This window comes from Carex rostrata, chromosome 26, assembly GCF_964058835.1.
Source record: "Carex rostrata chromosome 26, lpCarRost1.2, whole genome shotgun sequence".
In the NCBI taxonomy this organism is placed as follows: Eukaryota; Viridiplantae; Streptophyta; class Magnoliopsida; order Poales; family Cyperaceae; genus Carex; species Carex rostrata.
Window position 1 is genome coordinate 3,312,202 of NC_135943.1, and position 18,011 is coordinate 3,330,212.

Consider the following 18,011-nt stretch of genomic DNA (forward strand, 5'->3'; position numbering starts at 1 on the left):
CGTACTAATCAGGCAGGCCCACAACTAACCATCCGACTTTTGGGAAAGAAATCTGCAGTCATTCTAAAGATTTCTTTTTTTCTTTTTCTTTTTTAAGGTTAGTGTAGAACTTCCACACTAAGTTACATATTGATACTAAAAAAATATGTACAAGCTAGGTGAGTATCCACATGAGTTAAGACTTTAACAAAAAGAATACCAAATAATTCATAGATCATACTCATAAAAATTTCCGCTAGCCTTACTCATAAAATTGATCCCATTCTCTATAGAAAAATTTTATATGATTTATCCTCGTTATGTGGTTTAACTCCCATAAATTAAAAATCTGACTCCGTCCTTGTTGCTATTTTTATTACATTCCTTTCTAATTGTGGATGGTACGTATATCAATCTCAACTACTAATTCATAATGAGATTTTTTTTTCCTTTCCGAAACGTATGGCAATTTAGCTTATATTAGTATCATAGTCGTGTTCGTACATTTAATAGAGATATATTATAAAAAAATAAAAAATATTTTATACAAACATGTATTCTTTTTCCATGCATGGTATAGAATAATAACATGTATATATCCAAATTGGCCAAGTTGGTTGGTTTCTTGGGGAAACCGTATCACCCCAGGTACCTGAGGTGCAAGCTGAAAATCTAGATCGTTCTTTTAGTTTGGTACAAATCTCAAAGCATACCCCCCTACAATCACAATAGGTCCGAATTATATTTGATCTGGATGAATTATTCCTCAAGTACCTGGAGGGACAGACTCTTACTTGGGTGGGGATTTTACTAATACTATTCATACCATGTGCAAACAGATCGATCGGATAATATTCAACTATATCTAGACCGTGTTAAAAAAATTAGATACGAATATCTGATATCTGAATATCCGTATGGATACGGATCCAAATATAATTTTAATTTTAATTATTCGTATCCGAATAATAATATATATTATATAATTTAATAAATATTATGAAAATATTTATTTATATATTATTCGATATCCGATATTCAATCCGTATCTAAAAAATATGGTTCTACCACTATCCAATCCGTTTGCACCCCTACATCACGCATATTACTTTTTCTAAATTTAAATATTGAGAATATTTTCTTTTCGAAACAATGACAATACAGTCCGAATAAATTGTTTCTCTGTCGACCTCAACGCTGCATCAAAGTGTGTATATAAAATCTGCACCAAAAAGCAATCTATTAAAATCTGCACCAAAAAGCTAGCAATCTATTATTCATTCTCAGGGTCAGATTCTCTTCCGGCAAAAAAAAAACAAAAAGAGTAGGACAAACAAACAACAAATATTTCTACGGTAAGGAATATCTATCGTGTCAAAAACTATTTCCATGGCCGGGGGAGCTTGGGAATTACGCGATTGAGCATGATTACACGAAAGGAATCTGATTCCCAATTGAGCACGACGACTTATATACACAAGGGAATCTCTATATTGCATCATTTCCATGACTTGAAGCATAAAGATTGTTCCAAGTCGATCTAGTTTGGAATTGAAACTAATGGTGCAATGTGGCCTACTATTATATGGAAATAAATCTGCCGCGAATCCAAAGAATCGCAGAGATCCTGCGATTCCACATTCACCGGCCCCTTCTTTTGCTTTGAGGTTCATGCAGAGAAAATAACTTTTCTTGAGATTCATACATTTTAAAAAATTAATTAATAGTGAGAATTGAAATTGCACGGACAATTCTTTAGAATCACAGCAGATTTATTTCCGCTATTATATGGTTCTTTCGTCTTAATGTTTGCAATTCGCTCACCTACTTTTTCATATTTTGAGGTTAGGGGTGTCTATGATAATGGTCGGGTGGAAGTACATACCTGTACCCGTCACAAATTATCATTATCCGTATCCCACCTTTATCTGTTACAGATTGTCTTATTTGTACCTTACCCTTAGCCGTTGTAGTTGTTGTATAACAAAACGGTAGCGGGTAAATAACGGTTAATACGTGTGTAATAATTATTTTTATTATTCATTAAATAAAACACTAAGACATATTTATTTGTCACATATATAATCACATTACTAATATGAAAATTAATTCCAACTATATTGTTTTTTTTTATCAAAACACAAATTCAAAACAAACAAAAAAATATCTTTGTTCTTTAATTAAAAAAAACCAGGCATGCAAATAAAAGCAAGATGGTCAATTGTTCAAGTGCTTTAACGGTGAATTATATTTAATATAGTTACATAAATTGTCAATTGTTCAACTTAGAAATTTTAATAAATTTTGTTTTCCAAGATCAAGAGTAGTTGCCAGTTGTGCTGTTGGAGATGGATAATAATTAAATGCTCATTAAGATATATAATACATACAAATTTTTTTATATAATTACCCAATCGGGTAATGGGTACGAAATAGGCTTTACCCGTACCCTTACCCGTTTTGATAACGGAAAAAAAAATCTTTACTCTTACCCGTACCCGATAAGTTTATGAAAGAAAATTCTTATCCATACTCATCTTATTGAATATGGTATGGGTCAAGTAAACGGATAAAAAAAGGATGCCATTGACACCCCTTTTTGAGGTAATTGATTTATTCTTATTAGGATTGCTTTTGGATTTTATTTCAAAAATAATATCTACTAAAAGTGTTAAATAAAAAGAATGATTTTGTATTTAAAATTTTAACAAAAAATATATTTTATATGAAACATTCTAAAAATATATAATGGTAAATATATACTAATTATTATGATTAACCTCGTGATAATTCAGTAGAGATCGATACAGAGTTTTGTATTGTTAAAAATTGTATTGCGCACCTAGCCTTAAACAAATAAAAAAAAAAACATATTTTATAATTGAAAAGAGAGAAAAAATAATGTAAGAAACATTTATTCAAAATATAAGGATAAAAAAATGGAATGACTTAACTAAAACAACTCTTAAGACTTAATAACCCACTAATTCCTCCTCTTCCAACTTAATTTGTGTTTAGATTTATCCTCCTTTTGTTTGGCTGCTAATTCCTCCTTGGCCTTTTTATTTGCCTCTTCTGTTGCTACCTCTATCACTCTGATCAGATTCTCAAGACATATGCCGACATCCTTATTTCTTGAGTTTTTTAGCATCAACCCCTCCGCCACATCGGCTGGCGAAATATCGACCTCGCGAAGAAGGGTTTTTATGGTGTCGAACAAGTCGTGTTTATCGACCCCAAGGTAGTTCTTGGCCAACACCTTGAATGCCTCGAAAGTGCAATGCGATAGCTCTATGTGCATGTCCATTCTGCCCCTCCTTATTAGCGCCGGGTCGAGCTTCTCTAAATGGTTTGTTGTGAATATAACGATCCTCTCCCCTCCACACGCCGACCACAACCCGTCTATAAAATTGAGAAGCCCGGAAAGAGTCAGCTTGCTACTTTCATCCTTCTCCTCCATATCTGGCAACATCTTTTTGTGGTCCTTCTCCTTCTTCTTTTCCTTGCGGTTGCCAGTTAAGTCAAGCGAGCAGTCAATATCCTCGATGACTATGATGGACTTTCCGGTTGTATCGATGAAGATCTTTCGTAAGTCCGTGTTGTTCTTGACAGCTGTCAGCTCAAGGTCGTACACGTCATACTCCATGAAGTTGGCTATCGCTGCTATCAAGCTCGACTTGCCGGTGCCTGGTGGGCCGTAAAGGAGATAGCCGCGCTTCCACGCCTTGCCAATCTTCTTGTAGTACTCTTTTCCCTCGCGAAATGTGACAAGGTCGTCTATGATCTCGCTCTTCTTTTTGGGGTCCATGGCTACCGTGTCAAAGGTGGCGGGGTGCTCAAAGGCAACTTGGCTCCAGACGGAGCCATCCCAGTCGTTACGGGGGCTGTTTGTGAAGAGCCTTCGTTTCCGTCTACGTAGCATCACATTGCGTCCTTGCTCAAGTATGTATTTCAAATATTCGCCCTCGATCAGATTGCGGTGGCGCTTGTGGAAGGCTAAGCTGTAGTACCTGATAATTGTTCGAAAAGTTGTTATTCATTACTTAAAAACTAATGAATACAGTAAATTAGAAAAATTATTTACATTATGCTTATGACATACTTGCGTTTGTTTTGAATGGGGTAGAAGCTGAACGTTTGGGAGTTGGAGGACTCTGTACAGGCGTACCACCATACCTGGACACCTCGGAAGGAGTCAGGGACCCCCTCATTGTTGTCAATGGTGACAAGCGGAGTGTCACTGTCTTCGCCCAGCTCAGCCTTGAGCTTGCTAGCCCGAGAAGAGCAGGTGGAGCTGAGGTAGGCCTGGGCCGCAATGTAGAGCTCGTCACGCTTGAAATACTCGCCATCACCGTGGTATTCTTGAATGGTGATGTCGACGTAGGGTTTGAAGAAAGAGAATACCTTGTGGACAACGGCTGCCACGTAATCACTGACCTGGAAGGGGATGTGATCCTTCACCATGTTATATAAGAAGAACAAGCTTGCTATGGTTGAGCTAATCCCTGCCCAGTTCTCTGCACCCATTTAGCTAGATCTCTCTCTCACTTCTTTATTTTCTTTTCTTTTGATTTATTCTAATTTCTGTTCAGAGTATATATGTTTATATAGACAAGAAGCAGAGAGAGAAAGAGAGTTGTCTTTCTGTGTTCCTTCCGGTTTAGTTGAATATTAATTATTATTTGTAGATAAAGAATAAGGAAATTTCGGTTGATGCAATAATTCTTCACAAAAAGAAACCGTGTAACTTTATTTTGATACTTCCGACTTCCGAGTTCCGACCATCGAATATCGTTTTTAAGTAGGTTCGTAACTTCGTATGAATATATATTTTAAGTAATTGCTAGGTATTAACACAAGAAGAGCATGCATTAAGCAAGTATATATATACATATATAATACAAGATACGACGATATAACACGTGTAATTAATCAGGCAGGCCCACAACCACTCATCCGACTTTTTGGGAAATAAATCTGCTGTCATTCTAAATATTATGTTTTCTTTTTTAAGGTTGGTGGAGAACGTTCCACACTAAGATATATATTTTTTTTTGAAGAGAACTAAGATATATATTGATACTAAACAAATATGTACAAGCTAGGTGAGTACCAACATGAGTTAGACTTTAACAAAAAGAATACCAAATAATTCATAGATCACACTCATAAATAAAAATAATGAACATAACATAAGGATAAAAGAACATAAGCTTATATCAACAATAACAATTTTTTTTACCAACATTGACAACCAAAACAGTTAACTAAACGTAGAACGTATAGTTTGAAAAAAAAAAAAAATGCTTTCCTTCAAAATTTCGGACTAAGAATTTAACCAGCTCTAGCTAGGAATACAAATATCATCAATGGTTCTCACATGGGCATAGAAATTTTTTACTAGCATCTCAAAAGTTTAAGAACTAATTTCCCTCATGCAGCAATTCAAAACTATGACCGTCTCAAGGTGCTCCCGTGGAGACAAATCATATTTCGGCTCCTCCAGACCTAAATTCGGAGATGCATATTCCCAGAGCTTCATAGAACAAAAAACATTCATGCTTAGTGAATTAAGACCTTAATTAAATCTGTCTTATCCATCTGAGTGGTACATCATAATAGAAAAAAAATTCATTATTGCAATTCTTAGCTAGCTGAGTGGTAGTTTGTCATATCATATGTACTTGGTATACTGATATTCTTTTACTTTCAGCAGAATGTATTGAAATCTCTGTTTTTCATGGTCCAGATTTGTCTAAAAACAATGATTTTCAATAAATCTAAAAAAAAGTAAACAAATTTCAAAAAAATGTAAAATTTGGTCTCCAAGCACATATTAATATGGAGAACAAGATGAACGGTTTGGATCGGTTATTTGAACTATGAATCCGGTGATTTATAATCCAATGTATAAAGATGGCTATGCATTACATTTTTTGAAATTTTTGTATTATTTTTAAGGTAGGTGAAATCAATTGATTTAGAAGATTCTCAAACATAAAAAAAACAATGATTAGGGTTAGGATCTAAAAAAGTAGTGAAGTAGTTCAAAAAAAATGTAAAATTTGGTCTCCAAGTACATTTTAACATGGATATCATGTTGAACGGTTAGGATTGACTATTGGACTTTAAAAACACAAAAATAAATTATAAGCATATGGTGTTGAAATTCTTATATAAGCATATTAACCTAAGAGATGGGCTACGGTGAGTTGCGAAGTAAAACGCGTTTCTACTTCACGCCGTATTTTTATTTTGAAAGTCCAAACGACCGATCCGAACCGTTAGATGTTTAATCCATATTGAAATGTGCTTGGAGACCAAATTTTACATTTTTTGGAATTTGTTTACTATTTATTAAGCATGTTTTAAAATTGCTGTTTTGCTGTGAACAGTACAAAACAGTAAAATTTTCTAGACCATCAGATCAGCGACTTTCAAAATTGCTTAAAAAATAGTAAAAAAAATTCCAAAAAATGTAAAATTTGGTCTCCAAGCACATTTCAATATGGAGAACAAGGTGAACGGTTCGGATCGACGTTTTGAACTTTAAAATCACAAAATATGAGCGTTAAGTAAAATAGTTGCTTTACTTCGCAACTCACCGTAGCCCATCTCTTAATCTAATACCGGACTCTATAATAAATCTTTATATAATTCGGCAATAGCAAAGACATGTTGCTATGTTTATATGCAAATTCCTAAACTTACAGGCCGAGTTACAACACAAGAAAATACCGAAATAATTCATAGTTCACACTCATGGAAAAAAAAAAAATAGATCTAAGAAAAATAGTTTTTATCAGCATTAACATAACTTTTGACGAACATAGACATGCAGCCAAAACAGTTAACTAAACAATGATGTTCAGTTTGAAAATAAAAAAGGTCCATATAGCATCCCTTCAAAATGTAAGACCGATCAGAATTGAATCAATTATCAATAATAATTTTCCCAATGGTTCTCACATGGGCATAGAAATTTTTGACCAGCAGATCCAAAGTTATAGAACTAATTTTCCACGTTTTGCAATTGCAGTTCACAATTCTGACCATCTTAAGGTGCTCCCTTGGGGACAAATTATCTTTCGGCTCCTCCAGGCCTAAATTCGGTGATCCATTGCTCCATACCTTCATAGTAGAAAGAAGATACATTATTACAATTCCTAGCTAACTGAGTGGTAATTCGTCATATATGTACTTGGTACTGATATTTTTTGGTTTCAGAAGAATGTAACAAGGTCATATGCACCAAAAACTTCAATATTACAGTTCTTATTTTTTAACTAACTTATATGGGTTTTTGAATTGTTCCTCAAATGTTTGCTTTATTCCACATTTGATGAGGGAAGGCTTAAGTTAGTACCCTTCTTTGAAGTATGGAGAGAGAGAGAGAGATTACAATGTTGTCCAACAAAGTGATGTTCTGTAGATTTGGCGAATTGTGGAGAAAAAAAGCAATCAAATCGAAGTTGTAATCTACGCTCAATAAAATGGTCAAGCTCTTCATGTTATTAAAGGTTGGGCAATTACAAGCTGCATTCTTCAGCATTTCCTTCATGTAAAAATTGCAACAAATTTGTCACAAGGTCTACAAGTTTTAATTTATAGATAAAAACAATTGGTTACAAAATTAATATCCAGAGGATATTTTTGCTGAATAATCACAATAGAAATTAAATATTGATAGGCACTATTTTTGGAATTCACATCCTCTGCGATATCTCAAACTTAGTGATTCTTTGGAAAATATCAACCGTTCAAGTACGTTATGCACGAATCTCAAAGCACAAATAATACTGCGCCCCTGCGCCCCGAATAGGTACCATACACGTCGGTCATTCAAAAGTTGAGATATTTCAGAGGATACACACTCCTATTTTTGCAGGAAAGCAACTGAAAAATATTTGATCACATCCTATAGAAAGCGATTAATCTGGCTTTCATAGATGCATGGCAACATTGAAACACATCTATATTTTTGGGGCTCACAGAGATTTAGCAAAGAGTAAGGTAATAACAAGATTAGTGATGCATAGAGGAAGTACGTACCTTGATATTACATTTCATAAATGCAACATTCAGTCTTGTCACATTTGAAAGGCAAGCGAGAAAATTGAGCTCGCTACCAGTTCTTACATCATAATCATCATACCATCCAAAATCAATCCTTGCATTAACAATGGAAGGCATGTTTCTCACTGAAACATTTGTAGTCATGCATTTAGCGATCTCCAGGTACAAGAGGCCCGGGGTAAAAATTTCCAATTTTTGAACTTCTTGATAAGAATCACTAATGGTCAATTTCTTTAAAGTGTTAGAATCAATCCTATCGAAGTACAGTCTACAATCGCACAGTGACAATTCTTCAAGGACGGGACATCCCAAGAATAGCTTATTCAAGAAATCATTACCAATATAAAGCACTTTGAGTTCTAATTTCTTCAAGCATGGAAGGTTGATTGAGTTGGGAGCAAATTTATTCAAATCATAGTTGTAGTTTAGAAGCACATCTTCTAGGGAGGCACAGGTGAAAATTGAATCTATGTTCGAATTCTTACACTTGTTCAGACGAAATTTAACAGATAAAACTCTGGGCTTGAACTTTAAGGCATGTGGTATCAAGTCTATAACTGATTTAGGAGCATAATAATAATCCATACTACCATTAAACCAATGCAGCTTAAATTTATCCAATAGCAGTGCTTCCCGATTTAGAATGATACCTTTGACGAACCGAACATACTTGACCTCATATTCTTTAATTTTTTTCATAGATCCTTTTCCGGTTTGTACCTTACGATCTCCGAGGAACTTTCCAAAATCAAATTCTATAACTGGTATAGAAGCCCATACGGACTTCCATCTTTTGGATAAAATACACGTGTGTATTGTTTCTTCAGTGCTCACAAAAGAGAGGATGTGAGCTAGAACTGAGTCTGGCAAATTACTAATCCGGTCAACTCCAGCGGTCTTTCTGGCACCACGACTTTCTGATATATTCATCATTCCTGCTCCAACAAGCATTTCCTCAAACACCTAGCATGCACAATTCCTGGAATTACAATATAAAGAAAGCACAAGCAGCAATCAGTTGTCTGGAGTACAAATTATTTTGGATGTGACAAGAAACATGACAGATATATCAAATTAAAGTGAAAATCATATGCTCCATGATCAATTCTAAGAAGCCATTTCACAATTAACAGACAAATAATCAAGTGCATGAAAAATAGTCATCAAGAAGAACTATGCAGTTGTAATGATGCTAATTGTTTTCACGCTTAATAATAAAACTAACTTACAAGTTTGTCTTCGAATACAATACCAGACAAGAGGGATGGATTGAGAGAAACAATACCAGACAAGAGGGATGGATCTTTGTTTTGAAAGGTTAATGAGGATCCCAACTTATAATGAGAGAGAACTTCACAATTACGAAAAAATTACTCTTCATGTAATATTAGACATCTACACGCTAATTACATAGTTTATTTTTAGAAGTTACAAAAAAGAAATGTTGAGGACTTGCGGAGATGTTAGTAATGATGTCATTAAACAGGATCGGTACACCGGTCATAATATTTTCTATATTTCTCTATATTTATCTATATATTTATCTACATACTAGCAACTCAAATAATTTTCTAAATAACTGTTAATCACTTTTAGAAATTAAAGTTTTTAAAGATTCTAACTTTCACATCTTTGAAATAATTTTAGAGTTTTTTTTAGCCACATCAGCAATAAATTACAAATAAGCTATTTGAGCGGACAATGATACTAACACAATCAATATTTTTATTAACACAACAAATTCAAATATTTTACTTATATGGACAAATTTGTCCTTAACTATTATTTAAATATCATATCTTTTTAAGATGTACTTTCTTTATATTAATAATCATTACTTATTTATTTTATTTCCATATAACTAAACGCCTAATGAAATCTTCTTATTGGGAATTTTTTTTTTTTTTTTCAAATTTGAACGTATAGCTACAAGAATTAACCAAGCAATCATTCCTGGCAGTAAGAATCTTATTTTTTTTAGTAGCTTTAGTCTTAATCATAACCGTTTGTATGTGATTTCTTATTTTATTCTTATGTGAATTTTTATTTGGACTAAAATTAATCTTAATCATTTGTATATGATATTAACTAATAATTTGTCTTCAACTTTAAAAATAAGGCTAAAATAAATTATTAAATTACATAGTAACAGAATATATGGCCAATATTTAAAAAAAAACAATGAATAGTTTTTGAAAAATAATCTAAACATAAATTCCACAAGGTAATATAAAAATTACATTAAATCAACATAAATATGTTATGCTAGAAATAATTAATTTTTTTATCTCAACATAATTAATAAATAAAAGAGTTCATTCTCTGATTTCTCTCAACATTATTTTGAAACAAAAAAACTCCATTGCAATAATAAGCCTTCAGAATTGTTTGGAGCCAAACTGCCTGCCAGCGCTAAATTATATTAAGATATGCTGGTGCAACGAACTGGAATCACTGCCTGTGGAATCATTCGGAGGATTTGTATCGCTTGAGCGGCTGGAAATTTATAGTTGCCCCAAACTTAGAAGCCCAAATGCTATGGTCTTACCACCCACTGTCAAGTACCTCGATCTTATAACATCATGCGGTGAAGTCGAAAAGTCAATTCCCAGTTGCTTGCAAAACCTCACTTCCCTGGAAACATTGACCATATGTGGATGCGAACATTTGGTATCTGTTCCAGCCGAGGTCACAAGAAATCTTAAATCTCTATCAAATATGAAGTTTCGGAACTGTACAAAGTTACAGTCGCTAGGGGGTCTCCAAGGTCTCCAGTTTTTTGCATCTCTGCATAGCTTCATTGTTCTTAACTGTCCTAAGCTTGTTGAGACTAGAGGTGAAGATATATATGGCAAAGTGCCATCAGGTAATTTACATATTATACAGGAGATGTGCACAACTCTTTTCATTGCTGAAAGAAGAATCAAGCATAAGTTCTTAAATTAGATATTTCCCCCATCATTTAGTGGTGATCTATTGGTTCCGATTGACTTTGCCTCCCCTCCCCCCCCCCGGAATTTTTTTTTACCCCCTCCCCTCTAGATGTTTGATTTGTAATTCGGGTTAAATTTAGTATTAAAATCAAAATAAATTTCTTGAATTATGATTGGTAATATTAATTATAAGTTATAGGATCATAAATTATAAGTCAAATCATTGTTTTTTTATCGAGTACCCAATTAGTTAATGAGTTTAAATCAAATTCGATATTTGTTTTGCCTCCCTCCCCTGACGAAAATCCTAGGTCCGCCCCGGCTCATAGATGTCCCCAATTTTAAAATTCAATCAATTTAAAATGTGAATTCATATTAATTAGAAAAAATGAACTATTTTGCCCTTTACTTTTAAATTCTGATTTTACAAATTATGTCTCTCGTCTTTCTACTTTATTTTCTTCCTCTCCTTGTGGCTATCCTCTCCTTCATTTCTTCCTGGATCTTCTCCTTGTTCCTTACCAAACAGACGCCCACTAATCACTATACCCTCAAAACTAAATGGATCGCTTCTTACCTACTCAACTTAATATATATCCACAGTCTATTGTTTATTGTTTTTTCTTTTATTTTCTTTATGGTGTGTACTAATTAATTTGTGTTACCTAATTAATGACAGTTCTTTAATAAGTTCTGAAGATTTTCCTAATTAATTATGGGAAAACAAAATTTTCACGCATTAATGATGTAAATGTATATCCACCTTAAAAATTATGGCTTCTTCTAACAACTAATCCAGCTTGTAACTTCATTATAATATGTCTTTTTAATATATAAATCATTTTTTAATATTTTAATTTCTTAATATTGCAGAACTGCTGGAAGGCAAGCCTTTATGGTCACGCCGTAGGAAAAGATGGTTATATCCAAGGGCCACAAAATAAGCCGTAATTTAGGAAGGTCGAGATTGGTGTTTTTTTTTTTTTGAAAAGAAGTGGGGATTCCCACCGATTTCCATTCAACATGAAAACCCTTACATTGTTTTGATACCGGGTACTACCTATCTGGTACCACTAACATAGGACTTACAAAACCAAGGTATGAAGAACATACCTCACACAAACTACCTACACAAAACATAGCAATCTAACCAAGAAAAACAAAGCAGCATAACAACCTGAGGAGAGCCTATTTCTACAAAACCAACTGCTGCAATCAAGTTTTTAAGCAAAAAAGACCCTAACAAACTTTAAAATCCCAAGTTGTATTAAATAACATCTTAATAATTGAGAAAATGAAATTTTGAAGCAAACTACTTCATTTATATATATTGTACGAAATGATCCCAACAAAAAGTACTAAAATCTGCAGCATGGTAGATAGCATGTGTAATTTGTGCAACTCAGACATGCATTTAGTAATTAGTAAGCACACATTCGTCAAAAAATGATAGGACATGATGTGCAATGCTATATCAGAATATATTGATATATATGACGGGCTAATAATGAAACCTCTTTTTATTCATTTCAGACTTGATGTCTTTCCCTCTTTCATGGTGCATGGTTTCTGTACGCTGGAGATATATCGACTCTCGGAGCCTCGGTTCATCAAAATAAGTTGGTTAAAACATTACAAGCTTGTTAATGTGTTTTGTGTGTGTGTGCGTGCACGTGCACCCTTGCGCATTGTCACCCTCTTGCTTTAGGATTATTCCTGATTATGTACTCTTGGACCTATTCTATTTGTTTTGATACTGCTGTTTTCAGTTTCGTTATTTATTTATGTTTGGTAAGTTCCTAAATTGCTCTGTAGACAGTCAACAATTCTTATTATTACCACTTCGGATTGTTGTAAGTTGTAATAATACATTATGGTTTGGGTTTAAGGACATAAACTTTAGTCTATTAATGAATTAGAAAACCGATCTGGCAACTTGTGCATAAACGAGATAGTACAGTCTTCTATAGAGACCATAGATTTCTTGAATTAACATTGGAATGCAATCATTCCATTCAGTACTTGATTGAAATAGAAGATAAATATTCTTCTTCTACGTAGATCCATCCAAAGTTCCAAACCGAACTGACCCCACTCGCTTCCAACAAATATAACACTAAAAAGAATCCAATGAATGTTATGATTTTACTGGTTGCAATTGCATTAGGATGTCGTACATAGCCAGGTGAATTCTACTGGCGTCTGAGGTACCTTCAAAAGTAATAGGTTCTATCAAAAACTCATGTTGGAATAACAAATAGGAGACAGAGATAAGCAAAAAGTTTAGATCAGTAATACAGCAGTAGCTGCAATACTGGTCTTGTACCAGAAAATTAAACTATAAGACAAACAGACAGTCCTGAAATGATCCCAGAGTTTAATTATAGGTATATTGTAAAAGCAGATGTAACCAATATTTAAATTGCAATAATACATTGCTTACGGTACCAACCACACCAGTCCCCTTACCACCAAATAACTAGTACAAGAAAATACAAGTAACATATAAATATCCCATATCTAACAATTCTTAATAAAAATAAAAAACAAATTGAAAATGACATTTCAGCACATATCTCACCTACTCCGCTCATCTTGTTTCTCCTTAATAGACCTATTTAAACAATCAATTAAAGGCCAAGGACAAGCTCTTACAACCATTACAATCCTAATCCATAGAGAGGAGAGAGAGAGAGAGAGAGAGAGAGAATGGAAACATTATTCCCCATAGAGATTGGATCAAGAGGCACCATAGCATCTTTAGTCTCACAAGAGATTGAATATTTCAATTCTCTAAGGCTTGGCAAGAAGGAGAATAAACCAAAGAATAAGAAGAAGAATAAAGTAGATGCCTCCCATAAATTTCTTCCAAGCATATGTAAAGCTGTGGATATAGCTAAGAATATCCACATCAAGAAAATAGTGAGAAGGGGTTATAAAAATTTCAATTTGCCAGATGATAAGGAGCCTCAGTACTAGAACAAGTCCGGAATAGTACAACCCCAGGCAACAAATTGAACTGCTGCTTTTTAACATAAAGCATCTTTTTGTTCAATCCATGAATGCAACAAGGTTTAATCATTTTTTCATTATTATCTTTATACTGGAATAGCAGCTGTTTGTTCCCATAATAAGTACAGGACCTAAGAGAAGGATTCTGACAACTTAGAGAAACCAAGTTTTCTCAACCGGCTACTCATTGGATTACCACCACATGTAATATCTACCACCTGGACGAAATTACAATTTTGCCCCTTCTTTTTTGATTTGTCTATCATACTTGTACTCCTTTCTGCAATGATATCATTTGAATGTAAAATCGGGACTTGGCTACTTTTTCCCGGGTTAATTACTCTCGGCTTCTCTTTAATTGGCATAGTCTTACTCCTTTGCATCTTTCTATTAAGCATTCTCATCCCACCACATGGTACTGCAACTGGGCTTGTTTGATTCTTTCTTTGATCTGTGGAAGAAAAAGAAGAGGTTTTGGGTTGGGTCAAATTTTTTGTAGTGTTGCCTAGTTCTCTTGACATGAGGGCACCAACTGTACCAGTTGAACCAACCTTGATTGAAGCATCTCCTTTGGAGGTTGCTTGGTCAGCTTCACGAGGCATAATTGATTTCTTCTAGTTGTTGATAGTGGCATTCAAGTATTGATATGCAACTGCAATACAAGGCATAAGGAGATATGTTAATTAGCTAAAAATTCAAGGGATTTGCATAAACACTCATTAGATGAGGTGACTAACTTGATTAGGTAACTAACCAAGTCTAGGTTGTGTTAGGGTAAATGGGCGGGTGACGATGTGTGTGCGCACATAGTAACAAGATTCGCATGCAAGTTGTCAACAAATTATTCGTTTTGAGCACCTTCTCAAATGAATAGATGAATTAAATGGATTTCAAAAATTATTCCCAAATTATTTGCTAATTATACTTGAATTTGACGAATTTTACAGATTATTGGAGAATTATTCCTGAATATTTCTCGAATTTTGTTTTCTTTTCTTAAAAACATCAGCATTTTGGTATATTTATGTGCTTTATAAGAAAATGAATTATACCCGATTATATCCGTACCATGAATTATACCCACATTGTACCTCACTGGACTATTGCCAAATTACAAATATGTCAGGGAAGTGTGCATATGTAGAACTTGCATTGCATGACCTTGATTTGATATACCAACAATTTACTAAAATGCAAGGAAATTTTGACCTCTTCACGTTAATTTGGGAACAATATATATATTTTATTTTTGTTTAAATAACAACATTATAAATGTACTGTGAACACATAACCAACACCAAAGCACCACAGGAAGAGGTGCTTAGGTTAATACACATTCTCATGTAACTGATCTCAGTATAAAACCTAAAAACCAGCCTAAATCTGAACTCAACCATATTGAAAATCATACCAACAATCAAACAATCCAGACCAGATGTGACCATACAAAGTCCAAAATCTGATCAACCAAAAAGGACTAACCTGGAAAGGTGTGAAGCAGAGAAGCTTCAAACATGAATAAACCAAGACCATATAGAGCTAATTAATAACATGAATACCCAAATCAAACATAACTAATCAAACTAAGAAACATAATTTTTTGACTTTTTGTTAAACTATTACATGAAACAGCAGAAAGCGACACTTGACCTGACATGAATCTGACCAATCCAAGATGAAAATGTTGTGTACCCGCTGAAAAACCAAAATCATACCAGATCTAAGCCATGATGAAGAGACCCAAAAATAATCCCCATTATTATCCCAATGTTATACTGAACTCCAAAATGGTAATGAAGAATTAACTGAGGAGAAAGATCAGGCGCACTGTCCTTAAAATGTTCATTTCTTTCTACACAAATAGAGGTTGTACATTTTACTTCTGATTAAAGAAGAGAAAGAAAGAACACCAATTTGACCATTTATGTACACGGGTATGGTTCATATAAAATACAAGAAAGTTATGGTTCATATAAAATACAAGAAAGTTATGGTTCATATAAAATACAAGAAAGTTAAACCACAAGTAATAAGGCATCAAACTAGGAGATAGGCTTTTAGTTTACCTTTTGACAACAAACAAAGAAAAGTGTGTTTCTAAATTGGAAAAAAAATAAATAAATAAATAAAAGCTGGAGATTTGGGGCATGGGACACACTACCATCAAAATGTTCCTTGTGCTTAGATCCAAAATAAAGATGCAAATTGGCTTTGATGGTGATTACATATGAAACCAATAATAAAGAAATGTCATCTTACGACTTAACTAATAGTTGAAAATTATAAAATAAGTAAAAAAGAAAAAAGCGAAAATGGAGTTAGAGGTAGTACCAGCAAAATACGATTCGGCTCTCTTTCTTCGCCGCAGTTGCCAAGCTGTTCAAACGAAGAGAAGAAAGAATAATACTTTGTTTTCTTTTTGATAGAGTAAGGAACAATTAGTTGATTAACGAAGAAGAAACAACTTAGAGAAGAAGAGCTTCTCTCATATGCGGGTAATAGCCTCGCAAAAGTAATGACTGGTTATGTAATTTGTAGTTTTAGTAGGGGCAACAACAACAACAAAAAAGTGAGCTCGAGACCTCTGAAATATCTCATATTTTGCGTGACCAACGTGTCCAGTGTCTATTCGGGATAGCGCAGGGGGGCAGTATTACTTGAGCTTTGAGATTCGTACAGAACTTATTTGAACGGTTTTGATATTTTAACAAGTCACGCAAAATATGAGATATCTCAGAGGATCCAAGGGGCAAAAAAGTTGCACTACAGCGACAAGGAATAAAGAATAATAAAACATCGGCTACAGTACAGCCTACACTAGTAGCACGTTGGCCGCAGTCCGCGACTCCGCACTTCCGCAGGCATCAAGCCATCAAGTGCTATTTAGTGTGAGAGGGTGATCTCCATTGCATCAAACAGGATCCGTCCATTTGTGGAGCAGGTTGCCAAATTTTAATTAAAGGATGAAGCAGATTAATATTTATCACGTTGCACCTCATGAGAAGGGAACAAAAACAAGCAAATTTTATGTCATGCATGTGCGGATTTAGGATTTCGATACGACATTAATCGGTTTCAAATAATTAATTTAATTCAAATTAATTAATTTATCGGATATAAAATTGCAACTCAGTTCATGTAACTATGTTTATTATAAAAGAGGAGAGTTTAAATGTACTCAAATTTTTGTGCACCCAAATGCACCATATCTTTCAAATTTTTTTTCTCCGTTTTCAAAGTCCGAATAGTCAATCCGAACCGTTAGATGCGATCTATATATTAAGATGTGTTTGGAGACCAAATTTTACATTTTTTTGAATTTTTTTTTATTTATTAAGCCACTTTGAAAATCGCTGATTTTACATTTTCTGGACCATTGGATCAGCGATTTTTCAAAGTGGCTTAATAAATAGTAAAAAAAATTCAAAAAATGTAAAATTTGGTCTCCAAGCACATCTTAATATATAGATCGCATCTAACGGTTCGGATTGAGTATTCGGACTTTGAAAACATAGAAAAATGATAGGGTGCATTTGGGTGCATTTGAACCCTCCTAATTATAAAATATGTTATAATTATAAAAATCGATTGACACAACATTGATATATTTTTTTTGAGCTAATTAAAAATTATTTGGCACATTTCAGAGTGGGACTGTCATTGGCCAATTTACAAATTGAATTAAAATCTTAGATAAAAAAAATTAACCAAAATATAAATATTGAATAATAAAAGGTCCAAAAAGTTCGACCGGCTCATTTTCTTAGAACTGTAATGATAGGTCCCACCGTCAAACAATTCCTCTCTTGTTCTCTTCTTCTCATTCATTCTATTTACGAAAAGAGCATCGCATATCCGAAATAAAAAACGAAATGCATAGAATCAATGAAAGTTTGGGAGGAATCGGTTCAAGCATCGGACTAACTCGAACCAGTGGTAGGCACTGCATTAGTCCAGAAATAGACACATCGAACAATTAGTACTGAATCATAAAAAAAAAATTAAAATTCA

General features: G+C 33.9%; 3 protein-coding genes across 3 annotated transcripts; all 3 read right to left on the reverse strand.

Moving 5' to 3' along the window:
* Positions 1-2,947: 2,947 nt before the first annotated feature.
* LOC144544644 (AAA-ATPase At3g28580-like) lies at positions 2,948-4,580 on the reverse strand. Its single transcript, XM_078293194.1, has 2 exons — positions 4,082-4,580; positions 2,948-3,989 (listed from the first exon to the last, which is right to left on the reverse strand). Exons 1-2 carry the CDS (start codon positions 4,504-4,506, stop codon positions 2,963-2,965), a joined length of 1,452 nt encoding a protein of 483 aa, XP_078149320.1. The 5' UTR covers positions 4,507-4,580; the 3' UTR covers positions 2,948-2,962.
* Positions 4,581-6,695: 2,115 nt separating this feature from the next.
* LOC144544630 (putative F-box protein At1g58310) lies at positions 6,696-9,032 on the reverse strand. The gene is made up of 3 exons (XM_078293170.1): positions 8,032-9,032; positions 7,382-7,534; positions 6,696-7,110 (listed from the first exon to the last, which is right to left on the reverse strand). The coding sequence occupies exons 1-3, from the start codon at positions 9,004-9,006 to the stop codon at positions 6,913-6,915; spliced, it is 1,326 nt and encodes a 441-aa protein (XP_078149296.1). The 5' UTR covers positions 9,007-9,032; the 3' UTR covers positions 6,696-6,912.
* Positions 9,033-13,417: 4,385 nt separating this feature from the next.
* On the reverse strand, positions 13,418-16,484 carry LOC144544692 (uncharacterized). The gene is made up of 2 exons (XM_078293245.1): positions 16,332-16,484; positions 13,418-14,652 (listed from the first exon to the last, which is right to left on the reverse strand). The coding sequence occupies exon 2, from the start codon at positions 14,600-14,602 to the stop codon at positions 14,132-14,134; it is 471 nt and encodes a 156-aa protein (XP_078149371.1). The 5' UTR covers positions 14,603-14,652; positions 16,332-16,484; the 3' UTR covers positions 13,418-14,131.
* Positions 16,485-18,011: the final 1,527 nt, after the last annotated feature.

Coding starts and splice junctions, on each gene's coding strand:
- LOC144544630 (XM_078293170.1), bottom strand. CDS start 9,006: ATGCTTGTTGGAGCAGGAATGATGAATATATCAGAAAGTCGTGGTGCC. Junction 7,535..8,031: donor TTATGAAATGTAATATCAAG/GTACGTACTTCC, acceptor TTTTACATGAAG/GAAATGCTGAAGAATGCAGC. Junction 7,111..7,381: donor TCACTTTGTTGGACAACATT/GTAATCTCTCTC, acceptor TCTACTATGAAG/GTATGGAGCAATGGATCACC.
- LOC144544692 (XM_078293245.1), bottom strand. CDS start 14,602: ATGCCTCGTGAAGCTGACCAAGCAACCTCCAAAGGAGATGCTTCAATC.
- LOC144544644 (XM_078293194.1), bottom strand. CDS start 4,506: ATGGGTGCAGAGAACTGGGCAGGGATTAGCTCAACCATAGCAAGCTTG. Junction 3,990..4,081: donor CCCATTCAAAACAAACGCAA/GTATGTCATAAG, acceptor AACAATTATCAG/GTACTACAGCTTAGCCTTCC.